The following is a 22176-nucleotide window of genomic DNA, read 5'->3' on the forward strand; positions in this document are numbered from 1 at the left end:
CTTAATGAAAATTCGGCATTTCTCTCAAAGCTCGCAAAAAGTCGTAATGTTTAGACTCAAACCTATGCACAAGTGAACACATGCACACATCATGAAGAAACACTAAAACCATCACACACATTACGCTCGCACGCGCGTACACACACCCTCTCTCTCTCTCTCTGAATAAATAAATAAATAAATAACAAAATTAATAAATACCAAAAATAAATAAAATATATATAAATATACAAGTATACTTGTGTATGTATATACGAGAGAGATGGACGGAGCAGAGAGATGTGTTCACATCACATGATTACAACCCACCTTTTTTTAGCACAATATAATATTTACATAACCGTTCCATAAACCAACATGCAAGCCCAAATGACAAAATACAACTAAAGGAATGCCGTCAAGCGTCACCGTCAGGACCAGTCACAACCAGAAGAGCGACATTCCCCAGCAAAACGAGAGAAGTTGCTACGACAACAAATTCCTGCGCGACAATACATACGGGAACTTTATGCCCAAGCAACAGCCTAAGGCCCATTTGGCAATAACCATCACAGTCCAATGTACCACCAACAAATAAAAGTTGTTTGTGGAGGGAAGCAAAACAAGGAACTCGATACCAAGTAACAAAGACGAACGGTGGGAAAGAGCATTTGGGAGTTAGGCCTTCTGGATTCAATATATACTATAGGTTCTCTGCAGCTACAGTGAACATGGGCACATGCTAAGTGAACTGCGAGTTCTCTTTGAAAACAATGCAATAATAATGAAAGCACAACACTGAGGAAAATGAAATAGAAACTGCTATCAGAAAGTTTTCAATGGCATAAATGCTGAAAATATATTTTTATTCACAGGGATCATTAAAGAGACCAAATCCTGATACGTTAATGACAGTATTTTTACCCAAAGACACAATGAACAGATAAAACTTAGTCGAAAGGGTACAAAAACAAAGCTGCTTTCAACGAAAACATTTAAAATCTGCAACATCGGTATTAAAGCTTCAAGCGTAAATTAGAGAACTTTCCAGCTACCCATATTAATTTTGAGTTCCCTTCGATTACCGGTTTCATTTTCAAAGATAACTATTAGTTTACCAGAGGAGGGTCTACTGCTATATTCGGTTAGGGTTTAATCTATTTTCCTTCCAATTGCGTTTTCTCATCACTTTCAGCACCGGAGTGGTTAAAATTATAGAGCTACCCGTCCCATACACCCCTGACTTGAATTTATGACGAGAAATATGATCACAAAGGGATTATTTAACTTGGAAGTCCTTGGAGGTAATTGCTCCCATTTCATATGGAAGGGGAAAATATCAAGCCAAAAATCAGTTAATAGTATTAAGGAGAGATTGTCGTTTCTAGGTACAATTCTTTGTTCAGACGGACCACAGTTTTAAAAATGCAATACTATGGGGGAAAAGAACCTAATATCCCTCCATACATTTTCATCATTGCAACCAGTTAATTACCTTATTCTCAACTCTACAATTAATTCAATTAATTTCTTGCATTTCAAATCAAAGTGCAAACGGGTTTAAAGAGAGAGAGAGAGAGAGAGAGAGAGAGAGAGAGAGAGAGAGAGAGAGAGAGAGAGAGAGAGAGAGAGAGAGAGAGAGACTGCATTGGCAACTGTTGTTCCTTTATATTTTGTGACCTAATAACATAAGCGATACAAGAACAGGGAATTTTAAAACAAATTTCGCTTGCTGACTCAAATTATCTGCAGATCTACTCGAATGACAAGATATTTAAATAAAAAAAAAAAACGAAAAATCAATTTGGTATTATGAACACAATACGGTATAATCTTAAGTCTATAGCATTCTGTTATCCTGTGTGTTCTATCTTCCTTTTTTTCCACAGGAATCATATTCGGCGGAATCATACACGTTTACTACCCTGGTTCAATAGGATATAGCCTATTTCGGTAATGGGAATAATAACAATAAAATTAACAACTTTAAGTAACACCACCACATTGCACTGTAACTGACACAATTACCGGTACCTCATGTCTATTACTTAAAAGCATTGCAAGCGCACTTATGACGAATTACACAAGGGGTAAACAACATACTTTTTTTTAATATTCCGCTCAGCATCATCAGAGAAAATAAAATAATCAGTACATAAAACTCTATATCATCCTCCAGTTAAAAGAACAATCTCCTGACAAGGGCTACAATCATTTTCCAATCGAGTACACCTCACAATTCACCGATAAAAAGTAACCTCACAGTTAAAAGCCAAACGCATTCCGTATATTTGGACAGGTCAAAAACTGGTACGGTATAATAATACCTTTCAAACTGCTTTTTGTTATTTAAAAGTTTTCACCAAAACAACTTTTTACCAAAGCTCAAGGTAGTAGCTGAGGCCAGTCTGAAAGTGATAAACTTGACCATAAAAATATTTTCTTTGACAATAAAAAACAATATACCATATAAAAACTTGACCCTTGAAAATACAAATACTACAATACACGACCTCGTTATTTGTTTCCAAACAAAATCAATCGTATACACTTACATCTTGAAAAAAAGTAGCGCGTAACAATATTATATAAGATTAATTCAATAATTATTATACATATATATATATATATATATATATATATATATATATATATATATATATATATATATATATATATATATATATATATATATATATAAGATTCACACGAGACAAAGAGCATTCTACACATACGGTAAAAGAGTGCGTGGAGGTACTTGAAGACTGGTAAGATAAGTTACAAATTTCACAATGGAACACTAAGAATGATTTTAAACAGCATCCTTAGGAAAAATTTTGAGGAAATAACTTGCGTCGTGAACATAAATAAAAATCAGCAAATGAAGATACAGCCTACAAAATGCCGAGGTATAATTTCCCTGTGACCAATGCCACTCTCACATGCATACATACGTGAGGCAAAAAAGAAAACAGGAGGCCCAAGGTCCACAATGCGCACCAGAACCACCCCGCTGCACTTCCAGTTAAGAAATGAAGATTGCTCTCATATATTCCTATGTTCACATTTACACTAATACGATGGGCCCTACATGGCCCAAGAGGCCATGGCTTAATCAAACGTACACACATTTCCATCAGTACAACATGAATGAAATAACTTTTTTTTTTTTATTTCTAAACCAGTCACTTTACTGACGATTTTTAAATGAAACCAAATTATTTACACAATTTCTCGATTATCTGCTACTGGAAGGAGGCGTGCACCCATTCACGCTGCATTGTGCCTTGGTTGAAATTGATCTAGTGGTTTCAGAAATGTCTACAATATGTCAAGCTTACCGCCCTACACATTCATATATGGTCAAAATTTTGTCAGAACAGCTCATCTGCGCTTTCGGTTCAACAGAACTAAGATGATGTCAGTTCTGTACCACTATACTAGGTCACAAGAATGAAAATCTCCAACAGATTAGCAAAACAAAACTATGTTAGTCTGGCCTCTCATATTAATTAGTAAAAAAAAAAAAAAAAAATCATGTGGCAACAATTAATAAGATTGCTTGTTCTTCTCATTTCACCTGCATTTAAAATAATTAGTATTCATCCTCCACGAATGCATCTCTTGACAGCACAGAAATGAGAGAATAATGAAAATTTTTCGAAGTGGTTTTTCCATTCTCCTTCCAAGGACAAAACAACCACTTATGTAAATCCGTCTAGAAATCATGTTACCATAAAATCTCTGAAACACCACTCACCTCATTTACATTTTATTTTCTGATAAAGTCATTGTCATAATGCGTAGTTCCAATATTACTAGGCAATGCAATTCATTATGATAAGTACTGGACACTCAGCACATAAAAACTAGGTTGAAAACGCTGAGGCTGCCTCTTGTGAAACAACATTACAAGAGTGCGAAGAATTCTCTTCTGCTTCCTTCCTTCCTTCCTTTTTTATTCTTTCATTATACCCACTGTAGGGCAAATACTAGAGCTTCGGTTACAAAACGCTACAACAACTCTAGATGAAAATTTAACACACAAAACTTTATGTTTGAAAAGTAAATCAGTAATTGGATAAAGTATAACATGGTGAAAATAATGATAATACATACTAAAAAAAATCTCTCTCTCTCTCTCTCTCTCTCTCTCTCTCTCTCTCTCTCTATATATATATATATATATATATATATATATATAAAATTTATCAAACTTGTTCTACGAACAATTTGCACACCTTAAGATACTAGAGTGTAACTCTTTAAAAGTGCATTTGAATTCCATGCATGGAGGAAATTAATGGATCTCATCTGCAAACCGGATTTAACTAAAACATGTGAAATTCATCTCAAGTATTACCACGCGTTATTCGCATAAATCATAGTATGGATACTTAATATATATATAGCCTAGACTATCAAGTAAAGTAAGCATGACCTACATACAAAGCCTTCACTGTCAAACTGCCTAATCTATGTATGCTCCTCATTTGTAAGCGGATCACAGCGGACAACCATAGCTAGTCTTAACTGGGTACTGGGCTGTGGGTAGGAATCTTTGCCATACCACCTTGAATTACACACGGCAAAAGATTTATTATACACAGAGAGATGACACTGAGAAACTGAATCCCCTAAGGAATTCTCGTTGCCCATAAAAAGGTGAATAAATTTATTTCAAATGTCCTCGTGGCCTTCAGCTAAGCTGGATATTACTGACTTGCAATGGACTCATGTGATTTTAACCTTGTTTATGCCTGTGATCCTTTGTGACAGGGAATTCTAATCACCCATGACCATGCAAACTTAACCACTATGGGTTTCTAAGACCTTGGGCTAGTACTACTGTAGAGCATGACCTCATACCATATTACTGACTGCCTGATTTATTTATGTAAACTGTCGACGTCGTCATTATCTAGTAAATACGACTCGAAAAATTATGTTAAACTAAAAATGGAAAAATTCCACCCGATATCTCGAATTCCTAGTCGCACTGGCCGCTTAAATCTTATAAAAGGATCACATTACAATTTTCCAAGATTAGCCTATAGGTGAAAAATAAGTCCAACGGATAAGCGTTGAAACGTTGAGCAGTTCCCTCCTAACGGACGGACAATAATTATCCCATTACCTACATTCCCAAAATGTTCTAAGACACTCATTGTCTGGATCTAGGCCTACATGTGGATCATATTCAAACTTAGCAAGTCCTCGACTCAGGACCTGTATACGGCTCTATTTTTTTCCTTTAAAGAATTAACCCATACAGGCTACCTCTGTATTCTGTTTAGGAACGCAGCAAATAAAAAATAATCATTTAACAAAACGCAAAAGAAACAACTCTTCTACGCCATCAAGAGCGAAAACATCATTCATCGGTCTTCTTTGGCAGTCCCCAGTTGCACTCTTTTGATCTTTAAACATACATAACGAGTATATTTTTAAGCAGCTCAGTCTTGCCAAAATCACTAGGGTGGCCTAATGTCGAGGAGGCCATCTGACACGAAAGAAAGCTGTGCAATGGTTGAGAAAAGCAGTGTTAGTGTAGCCAAAATGAAATTCTGGTGGACATACTCTTTAAATGGAAAACCAACGGGTGGCATTTATCTCAATATAACACTGAGAGAGAGAGAGAGAGAGAGAGAGAGAGAGAGAGAGAGAGAGAGAGAGAGAGAGAGAGAGAGAGAGAGAGAGAGAGAGAGAGAGTTCTACTTCAAGGCCTATGAATGTCTACGGGGAAATAATTTTTTTAATGGTAGACTAAATGAGATGGCTCTCACAATCAACACTGTCAACTTTCCAAATGAAAAATGCTTATAAAAATAAGGGATGCAAGTTGTAACTCTTTGATATGAGATCCTTCATGACCATGGGCCCCTATAAAAAAATAATAAGTTAATAATAAACTCTACATGCCATTATGACATTACACCTAAAACAAAGAGACGTTGGATACCATGCAGCTTCGTCATTACAGAACACGATACAGGTTTGTTAAGTCTAAAAAATGACATCCTTACAGCCTATAGGCTATATAGGCTATGAATCACATCAAACTTTATTACACTTAAGTGTACGAATATGAAACAACAACCACGTCGATGACGACAATAATTGTAATTAGGTCAACGGAGAAAATAATTGTAATTAGGTCAACGGAGAAAATAATAATAATTAGGTCAACGGAGAAAATAATAATAGTAATTAGGTCAACAGAGAAAATAATAATAGTAATTAGGTCAACGGAGAAAATAATAATAGCAATTATGTCAACGGAGAAAATAATAGTAATTAGGTCAACAGAAAAAACACTAATAGTAATTAGGTCAACGGAGAAAACAATAATAGTAATTAGGTCAACGGTGACAACAATAATAGTAACTAGGTCAATGGAGAAAACAATAATAGTAATTAGGCTAACGGTGAAAAAAATAGTAATTAGGTCAACAGTGAAAAAATAATAGCAATTAGGTCAACGAAGAAAAAAATAATAGCAACTAGGTCAACGGAGAAAAAAATACCATCCCTCTTTAAAATGTAAAGAAGACATAAAATGAACACCTTAATATGTCACCAAAGTGACTTGTGAGTATATAACGGTACAAAGACAACTTCTGAACATGTAAAAATAAGCTGTAGGCTAACACCAGCATCCATCAATCATGGAACAACGACAGTTAACGAAGGACTTGACGAAACGCACCTCACGACTGGGATTATTTCAGATTAGATACATGACTGTCTCTTTCCTCTATAACTGGAACTGGAATATAAAATTAGGCCAAAGGTCAAGCGCTGGGAACTATGAGTTCATTAAACGCTGAAAGGGAAGTTGAGAGTAAACAAGGTTTTAAAGGTGGAACAGGAGGAAGACCTCGCAGCTGCACTATCAAACAATTGTTAGGAGAAGTTGGAACGTAAGATGGAAGAAAGATAGCCTAATATGAACGGAGGTACAATGCACACCCCCTACGGAGGTCTTCCCTCTGCATAAAGCATTCGACAGTGGGTGTTCGTACTATGAATATACGTCCTTTTTGGGAGACCGCCCACCATCAATGCGTGAACATTTTGAATAACAAAATCACGTCAAAGGTGCTGCTCTTCCGTACACAAGAGATAGGAAATTACTGTCTGGAGGCAAAGTCAACAAACGGGAATGGACCGAGTCAGTCGCTGGAAAACGAGGACTAGGAAGAACTGAGCAGTCTATTGAGAGCAAATCAAAGCGAGCGACTGAAGAAAACCTGGAGAGTCAATAAAACTGGTTCACTGTACAGCTGAATACACAAGCAAAAGACAAGATCCTTAGCGCACACTCAGAGAGCTAGTGTGGGTGTGTTCATATATAGGCTGTATGTAGGCCTACGTATGTATGTATGTAGCCTATATATATATATATATATATATATATATATATATATATATATATATATATATATATATATATATATATTGATACTAACAATTAATGATAATAGGACGAAGAAAAGGATGAAGTACAAAAACAAAACTAATCAAAATGCAAAATTTATCCAAGGAAGTATCGACAGGGTTAACGGGGATGAAGGCTAAAGGTGAGCAATACCTGTGCACGTGAAGCAAATGTGAGGAACCAGGCCAAGCTACTTGTACTAATGATATCTGTAGCCTATACCAACTATTCAACACTAAAAATAAATTATAAAAAAAAAAAAACGTTACGGGCTCGGCACAACTGGCAAACTGCGAAACTGACCCAATGACATGACAACAATAACAAAACAAAAACTTTTTTTTTTAATAAGACATTCTGAGACCAGATATATCCTGACTATTATAATGACGGCAAGCCAGTCAGTACGCCTGACGTCACCACTTTTTTTTCTAACTGACACGAATAAAAAATGATCATAAGATCGAGTACTAAACAATAATAATTTATGACTCAGTATCTCAAGAAATGATCGTGAGCTTTGTCATGCGATGATTATTGCTATCAGATAGCCTATACCAACTATATTTACACACAAGTTTACACAGTATATGTAAATACATTTTGTAAATGTAGATATTTTTTGTAAAACCAGTACAGAGCATGGGGCTGCCAACCCTACGCCTACCGGGCCTTGCGTAGCTTCGTTTCTCAGAACTGTGCAGAAAAGAATTCCGCCATTTAAAGGGCCTCACTTCCTAGCAAGGGGTTGGACAATCATCAACAAGGCTCCAGCAATTTGTGACAAGGTACCGTACTCTGTAAACCAAAGCACTGAAACTCCTAAAGGAAAGAATGTTAAAGGTAGTACCCCTTACTACCACAACAATAGCAGATATTTACAAGCTAACTGAGATATTTACAAGCTAACTGATCAATGGGAAATAAAAAATGGGGACAGTAAAATGATTCAAAGTCACCGAAATACAAAGAGAATGTTGCAATTTACCAACAAATAGATATCCTTATCCAGTCTGTTCTACATCGCAGCTCAGCAGAACGATATGGCAACTACCATCCATCAAGGATAAGCACAGACTTCGTCTAGCTTACCAATAATGTCTACCGAGTGACAGAGAGAGGGAAAAATAAAAAAACTCGAACTACGTGCTAACGGAAATCGCCACCTACTGAGCCTCACTCTCTTGCCTCCCGGGTCGATACAGTGATAATGGAGAGGGTAGTTAAAAGCACGGGAGATAGGTAGAATCCCCGGGTGTTATCTGATTAGCATTGGTGACTCTCGTGATATAAAGCGGTTATTGAAAAAAAATTGCCGCTTGAAAATGTTCCGCGATCATCAAAGAATTTATTAGATAGGTGCGACGAAATAATAAGACTATCAGTTAGTGGATTTTACAATCAATGGTAAATACTGAGATATATAAAATAAAGGTGACTTGTACGACTGCTAGTTGTAAGTGTTAATAAAACCATGGGGTATTTTGTATAACAGAGTAATACAAAACATTAATGCAAAATAGACCAATAAACTAGAAGAGAATTAAACTCATCATAAGAGCACTGTTGTTTGGCTAACAAAAATATCAACATCCTCCACTAATAAATTACACACACACACACACACACACACACACACATATATATATATATATATATATATATATATATATATATATATATATATATATATATATATATATATATATTTATATATATATATATATATATATATATATATACATGCAGAGAGAGAGAGAGAGAGAGAGAGAGAGAGAGAGAGAGAGAGAGAGAGAGAGAGAGAGAGAGAGAGCTGAAGGAAGAAACTCCAATCAGCGCTATAGCAAAATTCCTATCAAGCCTAAGCTTCCGTTCATAGTACCTCCTATATAATCATTACTTCCAAGACAGATGCCGGCTCCCTCCACTTGACTGATTACCAGGTCCCATTTTAATTTAACCAAATAACACTCCAGACGAATCCGAAGTGATAAGATGCTCCCACTACACAACCTTTTCAATCCAATTTTAACTGGGTGTATCTGAGTGCGTGCGAATGGCGTCTGGGAAGTAAAGCTTCTCTCTTCCAAAATGAATTTATTTCCTTACCGATTTCCAGTTGTTCATTTCGACCTTATACGTGGAAAATCGACTGGGTTGCCATCAGAGTATACATGGGCCTACGCGAAGCCGTGTGATATGTAATAAAACATCTTAAGGTCGATGACAGAATCCAAAATGTTCGTTATACACACACACACACACACACACACACACACACACACACACACACACACACACACACACACATATATATATATATATATATATATATTATAGCTAGCCTACATAGCCTACATGTGTAAGTTTAAGTATTATAAAATACAGCAAAGATAGGCGTCAGAGAATTTCAACGAGGCTCTTGGTGTTACACTTGTGTCGGAGGCAGTGTGTTGGTATGCAAGCATAAACCTGACTTCATGTATAGATGTACACAGACACATATGAAGCTATTTACTACCTTGACTCCTGAAATAGCCTTTCCTCGTCTCTCAAGCACCTGCGACCCAACTTCCAATTAGCTTAGGCTATACCTAACTAGCCTATGTAGCTACTGCCAGGGCAGATGTTTTAGAGTATTAATAAAATTATGTTGTCTTTCGACGTCCGATCGTGTCCCCGGTTTATTACAGAAGCAACCATGGTAAACATGGATAAAAGTTTGGCTAGAGCCAATGCATGATAGGTTAACTGAAAAAGCATAATGAAATTATATCAAGGTAATTTATGGAAGCCAAATTACCCATACACACATATATCAGCACAATTCAATATCTATTCGTTTTAATTGGCAGCAGAAACAGATCTGTAAAAGGATGAAAACCTGTCCGTTTCGTTTTGTTACATTTTCATTGTTATGAAAATAACAAAAACCCTCCGAAGGGTACACGACAGCCATGGCAACTAAACACAAAAGAGACTACTATACATGGTTATGAATGCGGTTCAACTGATTTCATAAGTAGGCTACAAGCTACTTCAAGATTCTTCTGAGGTACGTACAAGTCTTTCACTAGTACTTAAGACTAGACTTACCATCTCCTGCCTAAGGGCATTCTGCTCTGTGAAGTTTGTTCACCAAGTTAACGGCACATCTTTACGATAAATAATAATGATTTATCTAGCAATCTATGAAATTTGGTAAAACCACCCTGCCAGAGATGATTGCGATTGCCTCAAAAGACAATGGTCCTGTATTCAGGAATTTCAAATTTAAAGTTAAATCCCGTTGAAATCAGTTGTAGTCTTCTGTGACTCTCATCGCCTTTTTACAATTTTACTCAAATTTTTTTTTTTCACGACAGTTTTAGATCCACATCTGGTTATATTTTTAGCTCAGCGCAGCTATAAACGTTGTTGAATACCACAAACAGTGTCACGCCTAGTTTTACAATTTCTTCGAATGCTAGGAAATTGGCTGCTGGAGATTTCCCCAAGGCATTTGGTGAGATATGATTGAAATTTAATATGCAAGTGAGATATTGAATTATACTGTATTGTACTTTGAATGCACCAGCCTAGCTTTCCTTTCTACAAGATTTAGCCAAGTCACTAAAACTACTTTCCCAACCCCCCCTTTTTTTTGGCGAATATGGGGAATCTAAGTTTAGCAGCTTTTGTTCTGTCAGTGAGATGATCTGGAAACACAGCCGGTGGAATACTGTATTCAAGGATGCTTTACAAAATAGTAAACCTTATGTGGCATCATTGTCGGCTTCCAAGCACAAAAGTAATAACATACATTTCAACAGAACAACAGAATACAGCAAAATCTCACATGTCAAGAAAAAAAATATGGCTTACATTTTCTGTAAGAAAAACTTATTACTTTCATTAAAATACCAAATAATGACACACAATTTAACAGAACAGAATACAGTAATATCTCACAAATCGAGAAAAAAAATATGGCTTACATTTTCTGTAAGAAAAACTTATTAGTTTCATTAAGCTGCCAAGGGCAGGAAAATATTGCTGTAATGGGAAATGGAGATTCAGCTTATATTTGGAGAGAGATCCGTACCTAATAGTTGAGTTTTGAGACCCATGACCTTGAGATTACTGTGAACTATGGCCTTGATATTAGCTCAACTCGTGGAAGTTATCTCCCTGACAAATTTAATGAAAATCTGATGGAAATGGGGGATTAAGATTTGAACATAGCATTAACAACAAACTTAACCAGGGCCATTTTTAATAAAGTTAAAATAAAATTTAACAAACTTGAAACAACACCCGTTCCCTTTTTAACGTTTCAACCATTCCACTCTATGAGGTGTCCACAACAACATCAACAACCGACAGAGCTAACATCACAAGAGGCTCAACTCTACATTCCTCCCCCCTCCCTCCTTCGCCAACCGGTACAGTTAGGCTTACACTTATAAATAAAAAAAAGGTCACCTAAGGGAGACAGAACAACATAACGCCTTGGATTTGTATAATACCAGAGGTTGGACTGTTGGACTATTTCACAAGGGGTAGGGACGGAGGGCAGTTGAGGTACGGATCTTTTCCACAATTCCATCTTTATATAGGCTAATCGGGAACAGTTCTGAGGCAAACCTCGTCATTTCCCCAGCCTTACAAAAAAAAAAGAGGGGGGGTTGAGTAGAACCTAGGATTATGAATACCACCGGAGAGAACCTAGTGAAGGGGAACAATGTGTATAAGAAATAATTTCTAAAACACTATCAAGGTATGCATATCCCTCCTATCTGCTGCATATGCGAAAATATTCATGAGCACACTCCCTCAAGAGCATTATAGCACTGACAGTACCCTACTCTCTCACACTCACCCTCTCTAGTACACGCACATAGGCTACAGACACACACACACACACACAACATTGCAACGGGGCCTAACATTGTGTCCTTAAACGTCTTGGATAATGTAAATACCTTTTCTATGGACCTGTGTAAATACAACAGTCAACAGCCAAAGAACTCTACTACTCGAACTTGAATGTTTGCTGAGCTGACAAACATTTTTCCCTACAATGTAAAGCTAAATGAATCAGAAAGTAAGTTTTCATCCACGACTTACCATTAACATAAACCGTATTTGCACACTCATTCACACCTTTACTAGAAAAAACTAACATACAAACAGAGTAAGGCCAATAGCATAAATCTGCTTTACTACGCATGTGGTTATTTTAAACGGCTGCCGTGAAAGGAAAAGGTTCCTCTCGTAAGGATACGTGTCTGTGGTCAGACCCACCTTGTACAAAATTAAAACGAAATCACACACACCCACAGAGAGAGAGAGAGAGAGAGAGAGAGAGAGAGAGAGAGAGAGAGAGAGAGAGAGAGAGAGAGAGAGAGAGAGAGACCCTTGCCATACTAAAGATTCCCCATAATCAATAACTATCGTGTGAGATTTAAAGTACCATCAACTAGGAAACTTAATGGCGAATGTTATTTATCCCAGCTTATCATAACAAATAAATGCTAATTATTCAGTTTTACACTCGGAACACTACTCTAACTCAATAAACAACCAGTCATGGAAAACAATGAATCCTCTGTAAGTCACGGCAGGCTCAAGATGGCTAGCCTAAATGTTCATTCCTTATAAAAAAAAAAAAAAAAAAACTATCCTTTGCCACAGAATGGGTCTTGTATCTTTCACAATTATCGCCACTTTAATCATCTGTGCTGTTCTTGAAATAATAAAAATGATCACTGTAATCAAGAATGTACAAAAAAAAAGGCCATGATATAAAATATATAGCCTAACAACCAAGATCAAGAGTATGCGCTATTTCAACACTCACGGGACGCGATGAATGAGAATAACCATATAAAAGTTAATAAAAGAACAAGACGAGATGATGAGTACTACTCTTAACGATATAAATACCTATAATGCATTACTGCTAGACATAACACGAATCAGTGTTACGAACAATCACAATGCAATCATATTCACAAAGTTGAATGAGCCGAAGTTTCTTCGGCGCAATCGAGTTTTCTGTATAGCGTATAATCAAGGTGGTCTCGTTTTAATGCTGAATGAGCCGCGGTCCATGAAACTTTAAGCATGGCCCGGTGGTGCCGTGTAATATATCGCTGCAAGACGCATGATTATAGGTAACTTTAACCTTAAATGAAATAAAAACCACTGCGGCTAGAGGGCTGCAATTTGGCTTGATGATTGGAGTGTGGATGATCAACATACCAATTTGCAGCCCTCTAGCCTCAGTAGTTTTTAAGATCTGAGGGCGGACAGAAAAAGTTTTCTTTTGCAAAAAAACTAGAATCGTAGCAAACAAAACATAACAATATTAAGTGAAGTTATTAAAATATCGTTGTTAAAACCTTAAAGGTTATCATAAAGTCGAGTGTTGAATACTCTCGACTGATAACACACTTAAGGGATTATTCTACATTTATTTCCAAAGAGATCCACCAAATTTGGACTTGAATAAGTTAAGTTTAAAAAAATACTCTAAAAAAAAGTCTCGCCCAATATTTTGACAGTCAATAAAATTTATTTTGAAAACAGCCCCCCTTAAACGACAAGTTTCTAAACCTTCTGACGCCGGAAGCTACAAATTTATTCCAACAGTTTGTTAAAATCATTTTATAAATACAACTCCCAAAAATATTTGGACAAGTGACCCCAAAAATAATTTAGTTTCAAAAAACGTTTTTTTTTATTTTACTGGAGTCTCTACAAAAAAAATTATTCTTAAAATGAACGTTCTTATATGCTCTAAAAGGGGATTTTCTCCAAGGTTTAGGCCCTATTTCTTTAGGTAGGATCCCGTAGGCCTACTGAAATGGAGGGCCATTTATCAATTTTCCAGTGCAATGGGTAGAGAACCTTTTAGAACGAACCCCCTGGTTGTAGGGTTAGTTTATATATAAAGTTTTAAATCTTATATTACTAAGTCCACTTATCTTGTGCACATCACTACGAAATAACTCAAATCTTCCTTTATAGGCAGTCTAACTCTTCACTGAAATTTACAGTTCTCTCTCTCTCTCTCTCTCTCTCTTAAAGCAAAATTTCGCCTGCAATAATTTTATTAACTGTCAAAATATTGGGCGAGACTTTTAATTGTTCGAACATGCTGCTGTTTGGAACGCAGGCGTGGGAATGGTCACAAATACGGGACAGAATAATAACACTGAAAAAACACGTATTTGACAGTGAATAATACCTGTTTTGATTGAAGTGACCTGTTTAAAGAAGAAATGCATACAGATAAAAACTGATGACCACCAGAATGTGAGCATGAGACCATAATGCAGCCTACTATCTGACTTGTCTGTATAAACACTCAAGCAAGCTTATAGCTGGTTGAAAGTTAACTATCAATTAACTCTTTTGAACACTGGAGTTCCGCAAATAAAATAAATAGGTAAAGACAACAACAAACTTTTTGCGGTAGGCTATCTAGCAAGTATTAAAATATTTTCGCAGTTCCTCAACTTCGAATGCAAAATATCGGGGTTTGAGTGTTTTTCAGACTACGCATTCTTACAGTCATCAGAAAAACAATATTTGTACATAACCAGAAGCAAAAGGACGGCCACTGTGTGAACATGCCTACAGAGGCGGTGTTTCACCTTGATGGGAGGGGAGGGGGGTCTAATATGATTTCGCAGGTGACCTAAACCTAATGCTGAGCCGTTAAAATTTTCTCGGGAATATTTTACTTTATCTTGCATAAAATACCACCTGGAAATAGGAACACTAAACGCCGTGGCTAAGAAACCTTTAATGGCATGCGTGCTTGGGCGTGCGTTTTGAAACTGTAAACATGCTAGAATGCATAACAGCCATGACAGAGAAGTCAACATGCGACCTCATCGAAACATGGACGGCATAAACCATTCGTGAATTTCCAAAACGTTATCAATCGCATGGGGCCGTCTAGCTGTAGCCTAACTAGAGAGTGCGGTGGTCTAACAATCTAACGCTGGTCTAATTGGAAGTCCAACAGGTGAACGTTAGGTCTAATTGCAGATTCAATTGGCATGCTGCAATGCTATCTACCACGCTTGCATTAGTCTGTTATTCACACCAACGTACAAAGACCTAATTGTTAGGCTAATTCACTGGCGAATATTAGTCTAGCTGTTACTGCAACAGGCGTACATTGTTCTTTGTACTAGTTCATCATACGAACGTTTGTCTAACTGTTAGCCCAACAAGAGTAAGTTGGTTTCATTGTATATCAAACTAACGCACATCAGTCTAATTTCAGTTATCCCACTTTACAATGCTGTCCTTAAAGAATATCACACAAAATATCTCAAGTGACTAACGTAGCCGCCTCACAGTTATTTAAACTGCTGACACGAAGGTCATTATACGCTTGGAAAACCGGTATGGTAGGGATTTAAAACTTTTGTGACGTACTTCTCCCAATAGGACCCAAAACAAGTCGACACAAATTCCACGTGATTTAGAGCATAATAAATAGAAGAAAGACCTACGTAGCCTATCTGCAGGTTTACCATTTATCTTTTGTACTAAAAGCGGTTATTCAAAACAAGGCATACACTTCTACTTGACGGAGTTACCTTCTGGTGAAGGTCACTTGCGTCGTCATTAAATCTCGATTACGTAACTTCATTTGCTCCTTGTCCAGAAACCATTCAAAACCAAAATTTTCATATAAGCAAGCCTAATAACTAAATGCAAATTTCCTTTCTTTAGGATATTTTGGTGGACCGAAGATTTTTTTCCCAAATATGTCAAATGAAAACAAAAGTATGGCAGAATGGCTTATTTGTTTGAGTCGGTATGATAACTACGACATGCCCCTAACCTGAGAGAGAGAGAGAGAGAGAGAGAGAGAGAGAGAGAGAGAGAGAGAGAGAGAGAGAGAGAAAATTCCTTGGATAACAGCAACCATCAATGTCATTTGTCCGCCTCTGAACATGCAATAGCCTACAAATATGTACTTCAGGCAATTACACCAAAAAAACCTATGCTGCTGGCAAACTGTTTCACATATACACACTCAATTGCCTTTCCACATCGCTATTATACATATTTAAACAGCAACCCAATAACGCTGGCAAAATATCACGACTCACACTAACGTCTAAACGATAAACAAATGTCTATATGCAACTGACTTTGGCTGATTACTCTGGGCAAGACAAAATCGCGAGTTACTCACCTGGACAAATTTCTGGATCCTCATCGCTGTCGTCGGAACAGTCCTTAGACCCATCGCATTGCCATGATTTTGGAATACAATCGCCGTTGCGGCAAGTGAAGGCTGTCAAGGAACATGGAATGTCGCCAGAATTAACCGCACCCACCCAAAATACGAGTAACAACACAGAAAAGGCAGTCCAGAAGAGAGTACTCGTCGGTTTCATTTTCGAGAAAGCAAAACAGTAATAAAAGGATCCGTTTGGTTTGGCTGGTTTTGAGAAGGCGAGAGGGAAAAGGGAGGATGTTAGCTAAACCTGGATTCTGGAACCCGATGGTTTTGTTTTGCAGGGGAAATTTTCACTCGGGAAAACAAAAGGAGCTTTCTCCTTCGCTGTATTTATTATTTTGCCCTTACGGGTCGACCAACTCAATAAATATGCTTACAATTCACTAGAACACAGTCGTATGGAATCACTCACAACAAAAGAAGAGGGACACAAGAAACCGTTCTTGTTCCTTTCACTGTCAAAATGTGACTAATCCCAGAGAACGTCCGGCTACCAGCCTTGGCTAGGCATCGCAAATGTGGGCTTTTCGTTGGTGCATACTCTTCGTTCTGTGCTTTTCTGCGATTATTTCGCTAACTCTATTGCCAGTGCTATATCATTTAAAGAATGCCAAATTCAGTTATCAAATCCATGTCTCCATCCACTATCAACAAAAATGTAACAACACTATTTGGAAATTAAAGAGAAAACAACGAAATAATATGACAAAAATTCCCACTACGCGGCAGCCTTAGCATGAGGCGTGTTGCTCTTGGCCAATCAGCGACACTAGAGCAGTGTGACCTCACAATGACGTCATCGATGCCGCCCATAGCTGTCTGCGTATCGGCGAGTAGCTTCTTCAGGCAGTCACGCTATTTTTTAGCGTTACTCACTCTATGATGCAACATCTGTTAAGGTACGTATCACATGCCACTTCGAAACATTAGGCAGAAAAGCTGAAGTTTCCAGAAAGTGTCGTACCGTCGTGTATTCATGACGTCACACTCTCAGAGAAGAATCTGGTTTATTGATCGGTAATGTTGAACAGGATCCAAACCACTTGTGTTTATGCCACGCGACGCAAAATCATCTTGGATTCTGTTATGGGGATGATAATGTGATGGGGATTCGGGAAACTTTGCTTAAGTACTTTACTAAAGTCAATGAAGGTTGGGCGCAAAACTGAAAACAGGACAAATAGCTTCTGAAATATTAAAGATGAAGTAAATAGTTTTTGACAGATATCAGGATGTCCCTAACTTAGAAATGAAAATAACGCCAATGATATAATTAAGTCGGTAAAGTATCCAATTAAATTAAATAACCGAGAGCAGTTCACATAGAAAAATATTGACAATGACCTGATAATATTTTACACAGCGCAATGAAAGTTGTCAAAAAACAATTGGTGGCAGTCTAATGCACAACTTATAAATAAATAGAATTTAAATCAATTTAATTTTTACCTGATAAAAATCATTCCCAATTTTACGAGAGTGGCAGAACGCAATGCTTTTAAAATAAGAATTGTCAAAACTTCAAAATTCAAATAAGAATCACCGGCCTAAGACCCCAAAGCAATATATTTGGCTTGTAACTCAGACAAAATTAAATTCATCACTTGAACGGAGACTGTAAATTGTAGTGGAAAAAGGAAACTAGAAAATTAGGGAACTATTTTAGATATAGCTGAATCGCGCGCATTATGATATATTTACCTACAGATAAAATATATATGTGTGAAAGAGAGGATACCTGTTGAGATCTAATTTGTGTGTGTGTGTGTGTGTGTGTGTGTTGGGAGGACAAAACACCATTCATGTTTGTAACTTGGTGTGATAAAAAAACAAGGGAAGAATACCAGGAATAATTAAAATTCCATTATAATAACAGAACAAATGATTACTACATACACAGATACACACACACACAGATCTCCAAGACCTTGTATTGCGCATCCTCTTCAATATATATATATATATATATATATATATATATATATATATATATATATATATATATACATAAATATATTATATACATGAATATATATGTATATATATATATATATATATATATATATATATATATATATATATATATATATATATATATATATATTTGCTTAAAAGCAAATATATATATATATTATATATCTCATATATAGACATATTGGGTATTTGATACATGTATATGGCTCTACAGCTGAAATAAAGAATTTGAATTTGAATTTGAATATATGCAATCTGGTGAGAGAGACTCGCCAATTCAAACACATACTTACATATATAAGTGGCAATATATACTAAAAGACACCTACCATGGGGAGGATGAGTGTATTCCGTCTCTAATAAAAAGTATATGAATTTCACAGATACTTCTATATATGAGGTGAAATAGACTTAGGTCCTCCTTCGTGGCAGAGGAGAAAGCGTGCAAGATACAGGCGGGAGGCTCTATATACGTAGTTTGTTTGTCATATGTTGCTCTGATGCCTTTTATGTAGACATAATGCAACATTTAACGTTGTGGAGGTTGTCTGCCCCAGGATTCGTTCTTCACGCAGTTGTTGAAGGATAAATTAATAGGGACTATTGTTTTGTGCTTCGAAGAATCCCTTATGAGGGGATATTGCTAGCCTGATCAATGCTATTCTGCATTCTGCCTCTCTCTCTCTCTCTCTCTCTCTCTCTCTCTCTCTCTCTCTCTCTCTCTCTCTCTATATATATATATATATATATATATATATATATATATATATATATACTATAGTATATATATATATATATATATATTAATATATATATATATATATATATGCATGTATATATATATATACATACACATACATATATACATATATATATATATATTAATATATATTTATATACATTATGTATATGTGTATATATATATATGTATGTATGTATGTATGTATATATATATTATATATATATATATATACATATATATATATATATATATATATATATATATATATATATATATATATATATATATATAAACTCAAGCGGAACGCACAGTATTGAGCAGATTGAAAGTACTAAACTGGAAACTATTCATTACTATTCATTATCGTCGTGAAGTGCAGTCTTTCCTGTCAGAAACGGAATGGCTTTCCACTACATTTATAGCAGTCTAATGACTATACTGCACAACACTGCAGAAATGCACCCATTATGAATAGCATATTCAGCACTGTACATGTAGCTTATACTCACATAATTAATAAGAACGGTGAAAACAATTTTATTTCCTTTGAAATTACTTATGATCATAGTCATGTTCTTGTTAGTGTCTGGTTTTTCATGCTGAGCAGCACGTCTCTACCAAGCAATCTAACATTCACTAATAGGAAATGTTCTTATGAATTCATCATAATAATTCATCGACATAAATATTGGTAGTAATGGTGTGTTATTTTCAATTTTCTTTCTCTCTGTGACGTTAGTTTCCTAATGTATTTTTCACTCGGGTGTGAAGGCACAATCAATAATTTGTTCAAGTTGGGAGCCATGGATTATTCAGCCTGTCTCCAAGTGAATGTGCCTAATTACACCAAATTTCCAAGGGCCGTCTCTACGAATACTTCAGTATCTGTGAGTCACCATTTAAAAACATTGTTCACAAGACGGCAAGAGGTATGAGCATATGAGATCAGATAAAAGATTGGGCAGCATTTTGTTTTTGTGGGATCCACCTCTATCTAAATAGACATAATGTACTTTTAAGGAAAGTTATGCAGTCTATGTATGCTCCTCCAGTTTCACCTATTCACAGATTTAGCTCCCAGTTGGAAGAGTGTAGAACAGAATATAGAATTTAGGCCAAAGGCCAAGCGCTGGGACCTAAGGGGTCATTCAGCGCTGAAAGGGACATGACAGTAAGAAGGTTTGAAAGGTGTAACAGGAGGAAAGCCTCGCAGTTGCACTATGAAACAGTTGTCAGAGGTTGAAGAGTCAGATGGAAGAAGCAGAATATGAACGGAGGTCCAGTAAAAGGAATGAAAGGGGTTATAGTTAGGGGCCGAAGGGACGCCGAAAGACCCTTAAGTAATGCCTACAGTGCACCACGTGAGATGCACCAACGGCACTACCCCCCTACGATCTTGCGAGATATAATGCGTTATACCAAGTTTCTTATAAAAATTTGTATATGAGGATCAATTTGCAACCGACTACGTGCAGCTGTTTCAAAGGAAAAGATAGATATTCAGATACATGCACAAACTTTTAAGATACAAATACCTATTAATATCGAATTCGCTTTACTCTGGGAATGATCTACACCCAAGGGAATTAAGTATAATGCGCGCAACTGCCCCGACCAGGATTTGAACCTGGGCTACACAGCAATGGGCATACGGATTTGTTGCTTAATATTTGAGAGTATGAAAGTCATGTGCGAATTAGTTACAACATTAACTCCCCTTCATACGCGCGCGCGCACACACACACACACACACACACACGCGCACGCACACACATATGTATATGTATATATATACATATATATTGTGTGTGTATGTGTTACCTTTGTCACACTCTTCGCATTCTCCTTCAACTTCTGTACCTTAAACTCTGACCCCTTTTTATTATTCATTTTCTCCTTATTTACTTACCTCACCCCATTATTATGAAAATTATTTGTTTTAAGTCTCTTACAACAAAATTATATATTTATACTGTATAAATGTATATATTTATACTATATATACAGTATATATATATATATATATATATATATATATATATATATATATATATATATATATATATACATATATGTATGTATGTATGTATGTATCCCAATTCATTATCTCTTCTTAACAGTGTTGAGCATTTTGAAGTTGATATATCTGTTTTTGGCCAAGAAGCGAATGTAGCAAGTCTTGCTGAGATCATATCTAGTCCTGGTTAAGTTTGTGTATGCTAACTACTGCTTGTACTTTCATTTGAGCAGCTTTATTATACTTTTCTGACTGTTCTGTTTGTGTACAGTTTATACTTCTCATATGTGAAGCTTAAGACAATTTACGGAAAAGTGTGATGTCAAACCCATAATCTTTTTACCGTACGGATACACTTAAACATGGATGCACTATTTTTTTTTCTGACAAAATTTTGATTTTGTTTCCAAGAGGTTTTTGATAGTGCCCGCTAGTTCTTCGTCTATACTATATATTTGAAGCTATATTATACATCTGAGGCTATATTATGCATCTGCGGCTACATTATACGTCTGCGGCTATATTATACATTTGAGGCTATATTATACATTTGAGGCTATATTACATATCTGCGGCTCAATTATACATCTGTGGCTATATTATACATCTGCGGCTACATTATACATCTGTGGCTGTATTATACATCTGAGGCCATATTATACATCTGCAGCTATATTATACATCTGTGGCTATATTATACATCTGTGGCTATATTAAACATCTGTGGCTATATTATACATCTGTGGCTATATTATACATCTGAGGCT

The 22176-nt window shown here is 36.3% G+C and overlaps 1 protein-coding gene across 9 annotated transcripts in view; it reads right to left on the reverse strand.

The window, feature by feature from the left end:
- The window catches only part of LOC136849104 (very low-density lipoprotein receptor-like), a 621997-nt gene extending 604844 nt beyond the window's left edge, over positions 1–17153 (reverse strand). For 7 of the 9 annotated variants that reach the window (XM_067122070.1, XM_067122064.1, XM_067122065.1 and 4 more), the window contains exon 1: positions 16629–17147. In XM_067122070.1, coding sequence (XP_066978171.1) covers positions 16629–16833 — 205 coding nt within the window. In that variant the 5' untranslated portion in view covers positions 16834–17147. Of the gene's footprint in view, positions 1–16628 lie in introns of all 9 variants that reach the window. The other 2 variants (XM_067122069.1, XM_067122072.1) reach the window with 2 other exon arrangements.
- Positions 17154–22176: the final 5023 nt, after the last annotated feature.

Source organism: Macrobrachium rosenbergii, chromosome 20, assembly GCF_040412425.1.
Source record: "Macrobrachium rosenbergii isolate ZJJX-2024 chromosome 20, ASM4041242v1, whole genome shotgun sequence".
Taxonomy (NCBI): domain Eukaryota; kingdom Metazoa; phylum Arthropoda; class Malacostraca; order Decapoda; family Palaemonidae; genus Macrobrachium; species Macrobrachium rosenbergii.